Here is a 16,751-nt window from a genome sequence, read left to right as displayed (position 1 = left end):
GCAGCATTCTGCACCAACTGCAGCTTCCAAATCTGAGTCAGGGGCAGCCCCAAGCAGAGAGCATTACAGTAATCAATTCTTGAGGTGACCGAGGTGTGGATCACCATTTCTAAGTTGCCGTGCTCAAGATAGGGGACCAACTGCCGTGTTCACCAAAGGTGAAAAAAAGCAGCTCTGGCAGTGGCTGCTACTTGGGCCTCCTTCGTTAAGGAGGACTCCAGAAGCACTCCCAAGCTCTTAACCCTTGATGCTGGCATCAATAGTGCCCCATCAAAGGCTGGTAGAGGGATCACCCTTCCCGGGCCGCTGCAACTTAGAGAACCTCTGTCTTCATTGGATTCAGCTTTAACCGGCTCAGCCTGTGCCATGATACTACGGCTTGCAGCGCCAGGTCCAAATTCTCCGGGGTGCAGCCGGACCGGCCACCCATCAATAGATAGAGTTGGGTGTCATCCACATACTGATGACAACCCAGCCTATACCTCCTGACCATCTGGGCAAGGGGGCGCATATAGATATTAAACAACATTGGGGAAAGAACTGCCCCCCTGGGGCACCCCACAAATAAGTGGGTGTCTCTGGGGCAGCATTTCCCCAATCACCACCCTTTGTCCCTGACCTTGGAGGAAAGAGGAGAGCCACTGTAAGGCAGACCCCTGTATCCCCACGTCAGCAAGATGGCTAGACAGCAGCTGGTGGTTGACTGTATAGAATGCGGCTGACAGGTCTAATAGGAGCAGTACTGCTGATCTGCCTTGAGCTGCCTTAATATTTAGAACTAATGATTTGGCTGCCAGAGGCATCCACAGAAAACATTTCTATTGATATGACTGCACTGAATGGTCATGAATCAATCCATGTGGTTCTAATAGGCCTAGGTTCTCCTGTAAGGAGGGAACACTTATGGTGTTCATGGGAGCTGTTAAGTGGGAGCATGGAGGACTGAATAGATCAAAGAGCAAGGAAATGCTGCTTTATGAAATGATTCCCACCAGTATGGTTTCTAATTCAAACATTTGTCACTTCTGAGAATCAGATGGGATAATCAGTTCTATGGAATTTATCTTAAAAGTAAGGAAGCACTCTAACATCTTGCAGATGAAACAGGGACTTGTCTGAGAAACCCTCTTTCTTGCAAAAAGCAAGATAATTTCATTACTCTGAAATGGCCATTGATATTAAACTAAAGGAAGGTGGTTCTTTTTGCCCCCCCAGTCGGAATGAAGAGGCAGACACAATTGTTGGGATTTAAACCGGGCCGCTTTATTAGAATTAACAAACATAACTGGCAGGGAAGGGAAAACCAGACCAGACAAGCCCTGGGGTCAACACCTGGACCCCGCCTTGTCCAAAGGGCGAGCCACCCTGCCCCCAGCACAAACCCGCCGTAATCGGGTTGTACTGAGCGGCCAGGCCCGCAGCCATCACCAACCGGGCTGGCATCAATCCCCATGGAAAGATCCAACCAGGTGAGGCTCTCTGTGATCTGCATCACCGTACTGAGCCGTTTAGCCCATCTACGGTTCCTGCATACCACCGCACCAACGGTGCTAGGCCATAGGTGCTCCCCTGGAAAACCCAATGGCCAAACCTAATCCAGCCTGCGACCGAACTAATACTCAACAAAACCTAACCTACTAGGCAGTACAAGGTAGGCGAAAAACACCCCCACATAGGCCAATTGTGTGGGAGTGAAAAAATTCCTACCTGGCCCCAAAAGGCGACCGGCATGTACCTGTACTGCCAATGGGAAGGGCGGGCGGGCAGAGAGCCGAAACAAAACTGCGCAATAAGGCGGGAGCCGGGCTTATATAGCCCCAACTCCGCGCCTTGCAAAACACCCGTATGTCGGGTGATATTGGTGCCCCTCCCTCCTTCCGGGGGTGCAAAGACGGCCCCCAGCCTATAGCTTGCCAGCTGGCTCGGCTGGGAAGGGGCCGGACCTTGCCCCCCCAGTCGGAATGAAGAGGCAGACACAATTGTTGGGATTTAAACCGGGCCGCTTTATTAGAATTAACAAACATAACTGGCAGGGAAGGGAAAACCAGACCAGACAAGCCCTGGGGTCAACACCTGGACCCCGCCTTGTCCAAAGGGCGAGCCACCCTGCCCCCAGCACAAACCCGCCGTAATCGGGTTGTACTGAGCGGCCAGGCCCGCAGCCATCACCAACCGGGCTGGCATCAATCCCCATGGAAAGATCCAACCAGGTGAGGCTCTCTGTGATCTGCATCACCGTACTGAGCCGTTTAGCCCATCTACGGTTCCTGCATACCACCGCACCAACGGTGCTAGGCCATAGGTGCTCCCCTGGAAAACCCAATGGCCAAACCTAATCCAGCCACCGCCAATGCCAAGCCTCTGCTTAGGCATTAGCGCCCCAACGGGTGGCCCAGAGCCAACCGCACCCCCTGCCAAACTTCCTCTACAAAGGCCCGGTTACCCAAATCCAATAATTAAACACCATCCGGCCGGTACAGGTCGACTTAAATGACCCGAATGGCCGGATGAGGGGGAAAAACCTAATCCCTCCTCCAAGACCCTGGAAGGGCCCAATTGGCCTTACGTCTGCCCTTGCACTGAGACCGGGCTGGGTGCCCCAGGAGCCGTCCGGCGAAATGGGCAGCCCCAACGGACCATGCTGCGCCCGCGGATGAGAACCCGCCTTCTCTCACCCCGAGCCACAGCACCTGAAAAACAAACCACAATCAGCAACGTGCACAAAATTGGTAAACATTAGGCCGACCCCCTAACCCTCCACGGAGGACTGCCTACCTTGGATCTTTTATCCCCGACAACCTGTTCACCTCAGAGCAAAACCATCCCAGAAATAACTAGCATCAGCCCAGCACGGGTATGTGGCCAACAACCTACTGGGAGCCGGCCGGCGGATGGGGCTGTGGCCCTTTTCCAGGTGGCTGCGAACTGCCGCCTCCGCCTCCGGGGCGCTTACCGCCCGCTCCGGGCTTTGCTCTACTGCAGGCCGACAGTGCGTGGGGCCCACTGCACAGCGGGCACTCGTGACGAAATTTACAGGGCTCCTTGGGGCAGACCCCCTTGGAAGCGAACTCCCAGCACAACAACCGGGAATGATCCGGCTGGCCCGCGGAGACGCGGGCACCTGGGGTAGTCTGTTGTTGCTGTGCTCCCTGCACCAAATGACCGCTGTCGGACCTATCCCCGGAGTTTGGTTTTGCCGGGGCCATCAGCTGCAACCACAGCTGTTGATTTATTTGGTCCCACGGCATTCCGGGATTGACAGCGGCCCGCATCCGGAAGGCTTCGTCGTATTGCAGCCATGCTGCCCCGGCGAAGTCCGTATAAGCCCTATAAACTATGTCTATATATTGAAAGAGGGCGGCCGCCCTGGCCGGCTGTGCCCTTGCGATGACCCCGGCATAGATCAGAAAGCCGGGCAACCAATTCGCCCAGGCCCTGTCAACCTTCCTGCGCTTTATCTTTTCCTTGTCCCTGTCGTCGAGCTCCTCCTTACTTTTTTTTTCGAGCTCCCTGAACAGGAGACCGAAAACATCGACGTACTCCCCACGGAGGATTCTCTCCCGTGTGGCCGCCGTCAGATGATCCCCCAACGGCAAAGAAGTGTCGCCGTAGGGGAGAGCGTGGAAGGGGATACTCGCATAGGGGTTCGGGGGGTAGAACCACCCACCCACTTGAGTTGAAGGCCATGCACCCCGCAACTGGGCCCCCTGCTGACCACCACCTGGCCAAATGCCCGGTGTGGGCAGCGAAGGAGGGGCTGCAGGGGGCGCCCCAGCGCCTACCAGCTGACCAACAGGGGCAGGAACTGCACTGGACAGCAAACTGGGTGTATGAAAACCCAAAGCCCACGGCTGAGCGGGGCCCAACTGTTCGCTGGCACCTGACCACCCGGGCCCCCATCCCACCCCGCCCACCCCCAGCAAATGGGGGGTTGGCTGGGCTGGACCCCAAGGCCAACCTTGAATGGGCAAAGTCATGGGCTTACCACCATCACCCGGAAAGACGCCCGAGCCTCCAGGGGGCCGCGGGCCACCGCTTCCAGATGCCCCTTCGCCCGATGGCACGCCCGAAGGACCTTCCCCTGGATCTTCCTCCTGGTCAGTTTCCGGCAGCGCTTCCGGCTCCGACTGCCCGCCCTGTAAAGCAGACAACCTTGCCAACAATTCAGTTTCAAAGGTCAGCCGGGCCGACCGGCTGGTGGCACGGCGACGGCCCTCCCAAATGGGTGAACCTCTGGCCACACGTTCCTGCTCGAGGGCGTCCAATTGGCTAATAATAGCGAGGCGAACCCGCTCACTCTGGCCCTGATCTTCAGTTGGGGCTCCTTGCTGGCCCCGCCCCCGGGGTGGGCGAGCAGGCTGCTTGCCCTTAGACTTACCCTGTCCCTTCTTAGGTGCCATCCTCTAATGGTACCAATGCCCCTAACGGAGACTTACCGGCCACCCAAGGCCCCTTTTCAGCCCCCACCTCCTCCCAGAATAGGAAGAGCAGCAAACACCCCTGTTAATGGGGTGGCCCACACCACAGCTCCAGACACAGAAAGACACCACCCCAGAAACTACCAGCCCCACAAGTAGGGAATGGATGAAGAGAGGGGGAAGGTTGCCAAAGGCACCAGCCCAGGCACCCGGCCCTCAAGCAAAAGAAACCAGGGGGGGGGGGGCTGGGGAGGACAGGATGCTCGCCGCGCCACTCAATCCAAGGAAAACAGTGGCCTAATCCCCTCCAAATTATGATGAGAGCGGGCTAGGCTGGGCTATCCAGGTCAGGGCCAGGGGAGGAAAAAACGCCGCACTGTGGTGGCCTGAGACCCCCAGGAGAAGGCTGCTGCCTAATAATGGCCAGTCGCCTGCGCACGCTTGGACCAGGGGCCACTTCGCGCAGCCCTGATTCGGGCTAAGCAATGGGAATAAAATGCCCTTGGGCTGGGAAGCCTTAAGCAGGGAGCGCCGCGCCGACCCGATCCGTCCCGGCCACCCCCGAGCCTCCCCCCCACTGGGCCTTGGCCCCCACGCCTGACTCAGCCTCTGAAGCGCCTCGCCGCGCGAAGCCCCGCCGCGCCGAACAGCTGTTTCTCCGAGGCCGCTGCTACGCCGGCGCGTGTTTCGGCCTTCGCAAGCGCCTCGCAGCGCGAAGCCAACGCCGCGCTGAACAGCTGATCCCCGGAAGGCAAGTTGCTAGGACGACCCTCGTTGCTCAGGCCTAACCCTGAGCTCGGACCAACGTGGCTCTCTCCAGAGAGCCGAAACAAAACTGCGCAATAAGGCGGGAGCCGGGCTTATATAGCCCCAACTCCGCGCCTTGCAAAACACCCGTATGTCGGGTGATATTGGTGCCCCTCCCTCCTTCCGGGGGTGCAAAGACGGCCCCCAGCCTATAGCTTGCCAGCTGGCTCGGCTGGGAAGGGGCCGGACCTAAGGACACTTTTTTTTAGTACAATTGTACTACAGTTAAAAATATACCATAACATACAGAGTATATGAAACAGAGGGCTGTCTCCTATTTATGAAGTATTCATGAATATATATTTATCTATAAGATGCATATGTTTATCTACTCAGAGATTTTACTGCTAGGACCTGCATAAGGAAGATAACCTCTGTGAGCAACAGCATTAGCAATTCATGCTAACCGGATTTTAGCATGGTGTCACCAAGAGGCCAAACACTGGGGCAAAATACAAGTAGGGCATCAGAAAGTAGGGACTCCAAAGGAGAGGTAGGGACTGCCAAGGACAGGTACTAGATAATAGGGATTACCCTTGGTAAACAGGGACAAGGGATGCAGGGAAATCATGTTAGGGAAATACATAGGCACAAAGTGCTAAAACAATGCAATAAAACTAGACTACAAAATTAGACAACAGTGCAATAAAATAGTATAATACATCCAATAAACAATAGCATCTTTAAAAACTACCAGTAATAATTTGGCCTCACAACAACACTGTGGGGCAGATCAGGGCTAGAGGCAGTGATTTCCTTAATGACATCTTTAGGGCTTAGAGAAGCTTTGTGTTGTGGTGTATGTTTACGAGAATAGCTATGGCCATGTTTGCAATGTATGCAAAGTGTGAAAAGAAGACACTCGCTTCCAAGTGCTCGAGGAAATGTTCTAAGGAACTGTAATTGGTCCTTGGCATATGTCAGCTGCCTGTTTGGAAGCACACATCTCTTTTTCACATGTGATTGTTTACTGCTACAAAACACTACTATAATCAGTGTTTGTTGCTCTGAACTACTCCATGGAAGGGCAAGATAAAAGGATAAGAGATAGATATCAAAACCCAGGGCTACAAGCAAAAACCACATTGGATCTAAATGCAGTCCAGGCACACCAGAATGGAATAATTTAGACCTTCCCTTTGCCCTGATAGCATTTTTAGTTTCAAAAGGGTTTTTCCTGTACTCATACAGCTACATATTACATTTACAGAAATAAGGTATAAAAGCGCTTGAGGCTGAACAAACCTGCTAAGCCAGAAATGGCATCTAGTCTACCCTTCCCCCCTACTAGAATGCAATTTGGCTATGAGGGAGCTCTGAACCAGATATGAACCACATAAAGTGGTGGTGAATGGGGTTTAATGAGGGTGTTCTCCACTCTCAAGAACTGGGCATGGAGAAACACATTTCCCAAGGAGCAGAACAAACAAACAAAACAACCATGCTAACTATCCAAATGGTCCTCCCTTCCACAGACTCTGTGTGATGCCTGAGATGCAGAGATAGTTCCCAGGACTAGAAGGGACCAGAGGGGTGAGCATTACCTATTCCTTTATTTCCAGGATAGTTGCACCTTCCTACATTGGCATTGCAAGACTGAGACACTTGTAGGTATGAGATGAGACATCATTTTTGCTGGTCTAACATCACCGCACATAGTATGTCTGGTTTAATTGTGAATCATGTTGTCTGGAGACCAGTTCTGACTCCAGGAGATCTTCAGTCACCACTTGGGAGTTTGGCAACCCTAATTTCTATTACTTTTTCATTAGTGTGTGTAACAGAGAGAGCAAGACAGCCTATTTGGTGAGAGAGAATGTTGTTTGGTTGTTGGAGTGACCATTAATATTATATGTTTTGCCCTTACAGTGCTTTTACCTCACAGGAACATGTAGGAAGTAGCCAGTAGTGATGATAATTCAGCCTTTGATTCTGAATATACCTTTTAAATAGGTACGGATGATATGTGTTAGCCTCCTTTGTACTTCCTCTGAGTCCAAAGTAGTGGGCTTTTTCCACTTTGTATAAGGTTGTACTGATTTCCACTAATTCTCTCCTCAGTACTTGAAAAAGCCCTGGAAAAAGGTGGCCATACTATGTACCAGTGAGTACTGTCTTAAAACCCTGCACATCACTATCACAAACAAAATTGTAAATTAGGCATGCAGTGCCCCCACTTATGAGACCTCTTGATTTGTAATTAACTTCTCAGTTCTCAATTCTGTGCTATATGACAGAATTGGTTTAGCAAATATGCTAATTTAAAATCAGTGAATTTGCTCCTTATACAGTTAAAGCAACAAAGATGCTTGCTGCAACTTAAAGATGAAACCCACAAAGAATCTGTTACCTTTGAGGTGCCACAAGATTATTTATATTTTTGCTTCCACAGACAAATATAGCTGGTCCTCTGGAATTTGCCAGATGTAGTAGTGAAGTTCTGCCTTTGTATTCTCCTGATGAAGAGTACTGGGTAACTCAAAAGGCCAGTTAATTAATACTAGCAGACGTTGGGTCCTATAAAAAAAGTCATGTCTTTATATCTCTGTATGTGTAGACCTGAGAACCAATGGCTGTTGCACCACATTAACGGATATTGCAAGCAGCTGCAGAATTAACTGTAATATCTTTATTAAATAGTCACTGCTCAAACTCAAGGCATACTTTCCCTTTCAAATGCAAGAAAAGATTGACCTGAAAATATTACCCAGGGAAACAACTTTTTTCAATAAAGATGCTTGCTGCTCATAATTTTATCAGGAGTACAGGATGATTATTATTAATGCAGTCCATCCCCTACAGTTTGAAGTGGTTTAGTCAATTCTATCACCTCAGCAGTCTGTATCCTTGGTTCCACCTCATTCCACTGCATGTCTTGACCATGCCTCAGATCTTCTGCAAAGGCCCTGCGCTATGCACCCCCACATTCAAAATAAGATGTGTATAGACACCTATTTTGTGAAGTGGTTCTTCAGTTTCGGACCCTCCCCTCTCTCCTGGCCTATCTAATTTTAGGCAGTAAAGACATTCATCTAATTTTTAGGCATTTCTGTTTGATTGTTTTGTGGCATTCCTGTGTGTTCTCTCATGCTTCTTTATTTTTATCTTGGTTTTTTTTTTCCCATGGGTGACAACAGCTTTCATTGACTGATGTGATGTGTTTAATTTTTATATTGCTAGTTGTAGCTTAATTATCATTTTACTTCCATAGTTTTAATGATGTGTTTGTGTGAAATCCACCTCAGAAGCCTTTGGCTGAGGGTTTTGTGCAGTGTATGTAAATTTTTCAGACAAATACCACTCTTGCTCCTACTGAAGCTATAAGGTGCTAGGAACTGCTTATAAACAAGGTGTGAAGAGAGAAGAAGTGCTGTAACTGGCCCAGAGGAGTTGTCATGGGAATCATGTACCCCATTTGAAACCATCAGTATCTTGGCAAACCCAAGTTCGAATCCCCTTTGTGCCATAGAAGCTTGCTGGGTAACCTTGGACCATTCACTCACTCCTAGCCTAACCTACCTCACAGGTTTGTTCTGAAAATAAAAGGGAGAAGAGAATGATTGTGAGCTGCTTTGGGTCACATTGAAGAGAAAGGTGTGATATAAATAAAAATAATATTTTTGCTACCTAGTCACCTTTAGAAGTGACGGGGGTAATATTTCAGACTTTTTAATACAACTTTTTGAATTGAACTTTTAAATTCTGCCATTACACAACAGAATTCAGAAGAGCTGTCTTTCATGTTCCTGCAATAGCTTTAGGTGGATTTTAGGATTAATGTAAACTGCATCTGTTGTGCTTCTTAGTTTTCTTCTCCCTTCTTGGACTGGTAAAATAAAACTTATTTTGCTGATAGGGCATGGAACTCTATGTTTATTGTTTTAATTGGCTTGAAAAGGAGTTTGAATTGGAGCACATTATTTTCACACCTAATATCATTGTCTTGTTTGCAGGTTCTATGTATGATGGTCTGTCTGATGGTTATAACTATGGAACAGCCCGTGGTAGCTACTATGCTAAAGCTCACACAGGAAACAACAGCTGGGGCCATGGGGTAAGACTTTATTTGTGAAACATGACATCCTGTCAGAAAGGAAAAGCAGAAGAGAGATTTGGTTGGAATGCAACACAATACAAATTCTATTGGACGTTTTGTACAATCATTTATCACAGATCTGCTCAGAAATTCTTAGAGTCCTAAACCTGGGTTTTAAAAGTGGGTAAAATATCCATGTATATAAGACTGTTCTTTGTCTTCCCTTCTCTCCCTGTGCATACACACAGGCTGTAATGTACTGAGAACCGAGACGGTTTGAAGGCAACATAGTAGTTTAATCTGGAGTACATCACAAGAGAGAGAGCACGCGGGCCAGGCCCCGCTTATATACATTGCCCGGTACAGCCCCCCCCATCCGACCAGGCCAATCCTGGTCGGTCAAACTTCCTGCCACAGATCTTGATGGGCGGGGCCTCAGGCGAGCTCCATCCGGGGACCCCAGGGTCTCCTTTCGTCGCCATCGCCATGAGGTCTGGTTACTTGTGTTCAATACATAACACAGGCAAAGGACCAGGACAGGACCGGGAGGTGAGGTAAACACACATCACTTGATTGAGTAGAAAGGGAGGGCCAGATGGGATTACAGAAAGTGTCCATGGCATGCCCAAAGGGAAGAAAGAACAAGAATCTGTTGAGTAGTGGTGGGTTCTTCTGTGCATGAGGAAGAGTCACAACATGTGCTATTTGTTCTTTTGGGTTTAGGAAAATGGGTACCCAAGAAAGGGAGAGAACTTGTATTTGATAATACTTAGACCTATGTTTGATAACATTATTTTTAAAAGTTGATACAGCCAATAGTTTTATTTTAGAGAATACAGTATAAGAGAATGAAGGAATAAATATACAGACTCCCAAATTCTGGTGATAGCCTATATCAGATATATACAGGTTGCAAATAATTGTAATTTAATTTTAACTAATACATTAATTTAATTAAAAAATAAAATAGAAAATGTTTCTTTTTGGAGGAAGAGTACACAAGTGCTGTGTTTTACATGTTTATATTATGTGTACATTAATACGTGTGTTGTTGGGGGGTTTTTCTCAAAGAAAAATGTTTCCTTAAAAAAATTAAGGAACAACTAAGTCTGAATCTCAAATAGTGACAGTAAAGGTTTGGCAAAGGGTGTCTGTCCTGAGAACAAAAACGTGGATTTTTAAAACTCTGAAGAAGAAATTATTTGCAGAATAAATCTTTGTGTGTCTCTTACCATGCCCTCCACCAAAAGCTGCTCCTGTTGGTTGGGGGAACTAACAGAGCTGGAGGTGGTATGGGAGAGCTGTATCTTGAATGGCAAGTAAACAGAAATTATAAAACCCTATCACAGCTTGTGCAAGAGGAATTGTCTTCATCTTGCACAAGGTACCTTTCAATCCTAACCCCAAATTAACAGATTTTTGCAAATTATGGTATACTCCCATAGTTGGCGGAAGGGGGGGGGATCCCTCATTAATTTTGTTCACATTCTTATATAATTAGAATGGCAGATTTGAAGCCTAACCTACCCATATTAACTTAGAATTAAGTCTCATTGAATGAATAATTGTTGTGCATAATGAATACTTTTAAATAAATTTGGATTGTGTAAAAATAGTTGTAGGAGGTTAAAATGAAGTCAACTGGATTCCCCCCATCCGCAGTGGTTGTCTCCCTTCTAAGCAGTGCAGTCATCAGTCTAATTAATGGAACTTGTTGTACAACGTGTTTTTCTCTTAAAAAGCTGTTGAAGCTATGTCATAATTTTAGCTTTTCTTGTCCCAACAACCACTGGATGTGTATAGAAGTAAGGTGACGGATGCTCGTTTATTTGCAGGAAAGAGCAAATTTATGCTATGTCCGAAGTTGAGTTTGCCCATCAAAAAAGTTGGCAGTCTGATGAAATGGGCTGTACTCCCATTAAATCTTAACACCACAGTAAATGAAGAGTCCTTGTTTCCTACAGCCACATGAGATTTTATGGTTCCATTTCTCTAGTCCTCCTTCTGAGCTCATATACAGAAATGACACATTTGGGACTGAAGCTGTGCTCATTTGTTTGTAGAGAACATAAAACTACTGCCCTCATGTGTCATACATGCTCACAGAGGCAACCCATATGCACAGCTTCTACTTGTTCCATCAGAAATATGTCATTAATTAGTCAGGATAATGACCTGAAACTTTTTAACTGTTTGGCAGATACAGAAATTTACAGGCTGGGTAGAAGATGACTCTCAGCAGAGTACACGCCTAATAATATTCTGAATAAACTCCAAACAAGGAGGTGATGCTGCAGTCAGAGAGATTCAGACACAAATGAGAGGGCAAATATGCTGTGCAACTAAGAAAGGAAGCAGGACACTAGAAGAAGAATATCAGCGGATGTTGGTTAAATATTTTTCTGAATAAGCTTCCCATGGCCCAAAGGTGGGAGAAAGGGTGCTTTGTTTATAGCAGTGCAAAAGGAAAATGTTTTAAAATACTTTTCTCCTGAATACATTGGATGGAAGTCTACTTATCCATTTAGTGTGTGAGTTTAAAAGCAGCAACAATGAAAGGATGTTTTTTTACTGTTGTCATCTTGTTAGGGTGATAGTTTTACAAATTTTAATGTTAGATTTATTGTTTTAATCTACTGTTGCTTGAATTTAATGTGAGCCCATTCACAAGAACGGCAGGATAGAAATGGAATAAAATAAATAAATAAATCACAGCTTGCGATGTCAGTGTCAGTAGGTTCTACTGTGCATTCTGCACGCTCAACATGTTTCCCCATATTATAAGATCATATGACTTTTTTCCATCTTTCACATCTTTCACAGTGGCTCATAACACAGCAGTGAATCCCCTAGTGCACAATATTGAAAAGGGGGCTTTGCAGCTACTTGTCAGTTAAAAAAAAAGTCTTGTCCATTTCAGCTTCGGGTCTTCCCCCCCCCCCCTCCTTTGCCTGTGTTCCTTTCTGTTCCCTTTCATTCAACTAACACTAAAATGCATGCACAAAACCTGAACCATGAGGTTTTAAATTGAAGGCACTTGCTGTGTAGCTGTGATAGAGCAACTGCATAAGTTTTTTTTTTTTTTAAACTTTGGATACCTTCCTCTGCATGTCAAATGAAGTTCCTACCTGATTTAGAAAAGGGAGGGCATTATTATGGCAGCAGAGTAAATAAACCAGAGGAAAAAGAATGATGTGTAAGGTGGGCACAGAATCCGAAGTCAAGATGAAAGGCTTACTGCTCTGCATATCTGCAGTAAGGTGTGTGTGCATAAAGGGCCATAGCTGTGTTTGTCTCTACATTAAGGAAAAAACCACAATTTGTTCACTCTTCATTTTTTAAAAATCAATGTCAGCGAAACACAGCATTTTAATTGGACTTCCTAAATATTTCAGCTATTAGAATAAATATTTTAATAACCTTTTCTTGATTGTTATGTTTATGCTGGAATTATTACTTGTGAAATGCAAATGGGGATATTTAGTATCTCCTCTAAATCTAAGTCTCTGGGTGCTTTCACATGGCAACTGTTTGCAAGTGGATTTTGCTATTCTTAAACAGTAAAAATCCAGTTGTAAAGTGTGTTATTTAGTGTGTATGAAAGTACCCTCTGACACTGATTGGCTGAGCTGCTGTGGTGTTATGGTGTGGCTTAGTTTATGAGAGGACTAAACAATATGCAGTACAAATTCTATGAGGGAAATTGTCACTTTGTGTGTGATTAAAACTTCACACAAGGCCAGAATTAGGGTTGCCAATCTCCAAGTGGGGGCAGGGGATCCCCCTGTTTGGAGACCCTCCCCCTGCTTCAGGGGCATCAGAAAGCAGGGGGAGGGGGAGGGAAATGTCTGCTGGGAACTCTGTTATTCCCTATGGAAATTTATTCCCATAGAAAATCATAGATAATTGATCCGCGGGTATCTGGGGCTCTGGGGGGCTGTTTTTTGGGGTAGAGGCACCAAATTTTCAGTATAGCATCTAGTGCCTCTCCCCAAAATACCTCCCAAGTTTCAAAAAGATTGGACCAGGGGGTCCAATTCTATGAGCCCCAAAAGAAGGTGCCCTATCCTTCATTATTTCCTACGGAAGGGAGGCATTGAAAAGGTGTGCCATCCCTTTAAATGTGATGGCCAAAACTCCCTTTGGAGTTCAATGATGCTTGTCACAGGCTTGATCTTGGCTCCACCCCTAATGTCTCCTGGCTCCACCCCCCAAGGTATCCTGGCTCCACCCCCAAAGTCCCCAGATATTTCTTGAATTGGACTTGGCAACCCCTAGCCAGAATATAATACCATCCTTCCAGCTACAATCTTCTTGGCTGCTTTGGCAGCCATAACAATTCTCAGAACTAATTTTCAGATACTCTGCCATAGTGATAGTTCTGTTGTCAAGGCAGGGAATCCTGAAACCCTGATTAAAACCCTCCCATTTTGCAGGTCCCTCCAACAGGAAGGCCTCAAGAAGGGCTCAAGAGCAGCAGGTCTGACTGGTATGTGGGCTAATGTCTGCAAGTTTATGCTGCCCTGCCACCTATGTTGTCCCTCTGAGCAGGCTTTTTAAAAGCTTTATTTGCCCATTTGGTTACCTGAGGTAAGAACACCCTGGCTGCATAAGACCAAGTAGCCCATTGCTACACTGGCACGTGAAGCCTGGAAGCAGCTGATCTGAAGGAAGCCTTCTTTTCCCAGGTCAGGCACAGCCATTCCCTCCCTCAAGCATTTATCCAGAATTTAGGTGGAACAAGCAGGTGTTAGCATGTGGCAGAGAGTGAGAAAGCAGATACCCCCAAATGCACATGCTCCCAAATCATGCCAGTTGAAATATGGTGCCCTGTTGAAGGCAGAGCACCCTACTTGCGTTCAGTCTCATGAAAATAACAAGCAGTTTATGACATACTGGCTGTATGATCAAGCACTACATGATAGGCCAGTTTAGATCCTGTGCTGACTTGAATAAACTATGATTGTCTTATCAAGATTTCAGGTTTTCATGGCTGGTAACATCATTAGGGTTTGTAGAGTCTTTCGGGATCAAGTGCCGTGTTCTACTGGAGAAAGTTTTCCTTCCAGACGTTTCGTTCTCAGCTGCGGAGAACATCCTCAGTGGCGTTGCAGCCGGAGCAGGCGCTTAGACCTTAATGGCGGCTGTGCATTGAAATCACTCAATGCACAGCAGCCAAGAAGGTCTGAGCGCCTGCTCCGGCTGCAACGCCACTGAGGATGTTCTCCGCAGCTGAGAACGAAACGTCTGGAAGGAAAACTTTCTCCAGTAGAACACGGCACTTGATCCCGAAAGACTCTACAAACCCTAATTATGATTGTCTTAGATAATCTGATTTTTCAAAGTGCATGCGACCATGAGTGAGGTGCACCATCCTGAGGTGCACCATCCTGAGGTGCACTGTGTAGTTCTAAGCCATTGAAAGGCATACTTGGAGTAAGAGAACTATGATGCACATGAGTTTATGCCATTGGGAAACCAGAGATTTACTGTACTTCTTGCTTATGCCAAATTCAGATATGGGGACACATGTTTGACAGACTCCTTCATTGTGGGGAGTGGATAACGCAAAAAAGCAGAAGAAGGTACCATCTAAGAATGTCCACAAATTATCCCCAATCAAATATAATTTCTATCTGACTATGTTGGGGTGGGTGGGAAGTGAAAATACTTTTTAAAATGGTATTACAAGGAAAATTAGCAGAATTTATTTCACGTGAGCATAGCTGGATGTTTCTGAATGCATGTTGGGAGGTTCAGTACATGATAGATGTGAGGATGATCAATGAAGGTAGTTGGCTACTTTTCCCACCATCAAGCAATTTTTTCTAGTCACTTTTCAGGGGGTCTTCCATAGAACCAGTTTGGTCTGAGTCAGATATATCCTTGACTGCCAGCACAGAACGTTAAGCAACAATTGTATTTTTGAAAATACAGGAGTGGAAAATTCATGACTAGAACTTCTGTTTAACTTTCCTGATGCCCCTGATGCACATGGATCTTGCTACAAGATGAATGAAAAATATTTGGAATAGCAGTATGGGAGGAAATACTAACCAGATCCATCTACTGGTCATGATTAGAGATGGGCATGAACCAAGAAATGAACCACGACAAGCCATGTCATGGTTCATTTTGAACCGGTTTATTTGGCTGTGTCATTCCCGAACCAAAAAAATGAACCACATTTTTCCATGATGGTTAATTCAGTTCATTTTTGCGGTTCATTCTCCAGACAGCCTGGCGCCAATTCAATCAGTTGCTAGGCAACACTGGGGGTGGATTTGTGGAGAGCCCTAGAAACACCCAAAGCAGTTGCCCATAGCTTGATTGGCAGCTCTGGGAGCCAACCACAAGGCTCCCAATCTGGCAGCAGATTATATGCCAGAATAATACCATGCCCTGACTCAGCTGCTTTCACTTTGCAGCACAAAGAGAGAAGAGTTAGTTCAGTTGTTGTTCACTGCATGGCTGATTTAGGGGAGGCTTTGAGGGTCTCCTTTTCCCATACACAGTGGGACAATTTTTTAAACATGTCTCCTGGCTGAGAAGGTGTTCCTTGCTGCAGTTTCAGGGACCGAACTTGGAACTAGAGCTGAGCTTTTCTGGGGGCACCTGCTTTGGGGGGCTATAACTTGGATATCCCAAATCCAATCTTCACCAAACTTGGAGGGCTGGTGGAGAGAGTCTGCTGAAGACTTTGATTGAGTTTGGTATCTCTAACTCATGAGGGGGCTGTTCTATCACCTCCTGAACCAAATGATCCAAATGAACCACAAACTGGTTCAGAAAAATCAAATGGAACATGAACCAACATGAACCACCAATTTAGGAAATCAAATGAACCACAAACCACCATTTCCCCAATTCATGCCTATCCCTAGTCACAATCAATTTAGGACCAAATGTTATCTTCAAGAAGAAAAGAAATGAAAAAGTATCAAAGACATGATAGAGGAAGGGTTGTTTTTTTCTTGTTTTGTAAGTTTTCCTTCTCCAGTTGTGTTTTAACAGCCAGAAGTGGCTTCATTGTGTAAGCAGGATTGAGGGTGTTCACATCAGTCAGGGTGGTACACCATCATATTTCACTGATTTGGTTTTCCCCTCTAGCTTGAGAGACACACCCTCTCAACGTGTTTGTGCATATTTTTTTTTACTTCTACACCATCTGTTGCTCTAGAAACAAATAAACCAACTGTTTAAAAATTAATAGTAATCATATTTTTTCGTAAAAGATTGCTTTGTTAACACTGGAAACACCAGCTAATAGGCAGGCTTGTAGACCCAGAAGGCATCAGGAGATATGGGCTGAGTTCCTGTCTCTCTTGTTGACCTGATGAGCTATTCAAGTCATTTTTGTGCTTTACTTTCTCCTGCTGCATAATATGGATAATTATAATGATCCACTTCTGTAAAGTACATGGTGATCCACAGTTATATTTTTAAGTCATAAACTTTTAAATACCTTGTTATGACACTTAATACCTCTG

The 16,751-nt window shown here is 46.1% G+C and overlaps 1 protein-coding gene across 1 annotated transcript in view; it reads left to right on the top strand.

The window, feature by feature from the left end:
• PKP1 (plakophilin 1) overlaps window positions 1–16,751 on the top strand; it is a 70,373-nt gene that overhangs the window by 12,348 nt on the left and 41,274 nt on the right. The window contains exon 2 of the mRNA XM_060231161.1: window positions 9,179–9,279. Within this exon, the coding sequence (XP_060087144.1) occupies window positions 9,179–9,279 (101 nt within the window). The remainder of the gene's footprint in view (window positions 1–9,178; window positions 9,280–16,751) is intronic.

This window comes from Heteronotia binoei, chromosome 2 (genome assembly GCF_032191835.1).
Source record: "Heteronotia binoei isolate CCM8104 ecotype False Entrance Well chromosome 2, APGP_CSIRO_Hbin_v1, whole genome shotgun sequence".
In the NCBI taxonomy this organism is placed as follows: Eukaryota; Metazoa; Chordata; class Lepidosauria; order Squamata; family Gekkonidae; genus Heteronotia; species Heteronotia binoei.
This window is presented reverse-complemented; position numbering and strand designations above follow the sequence as displayed.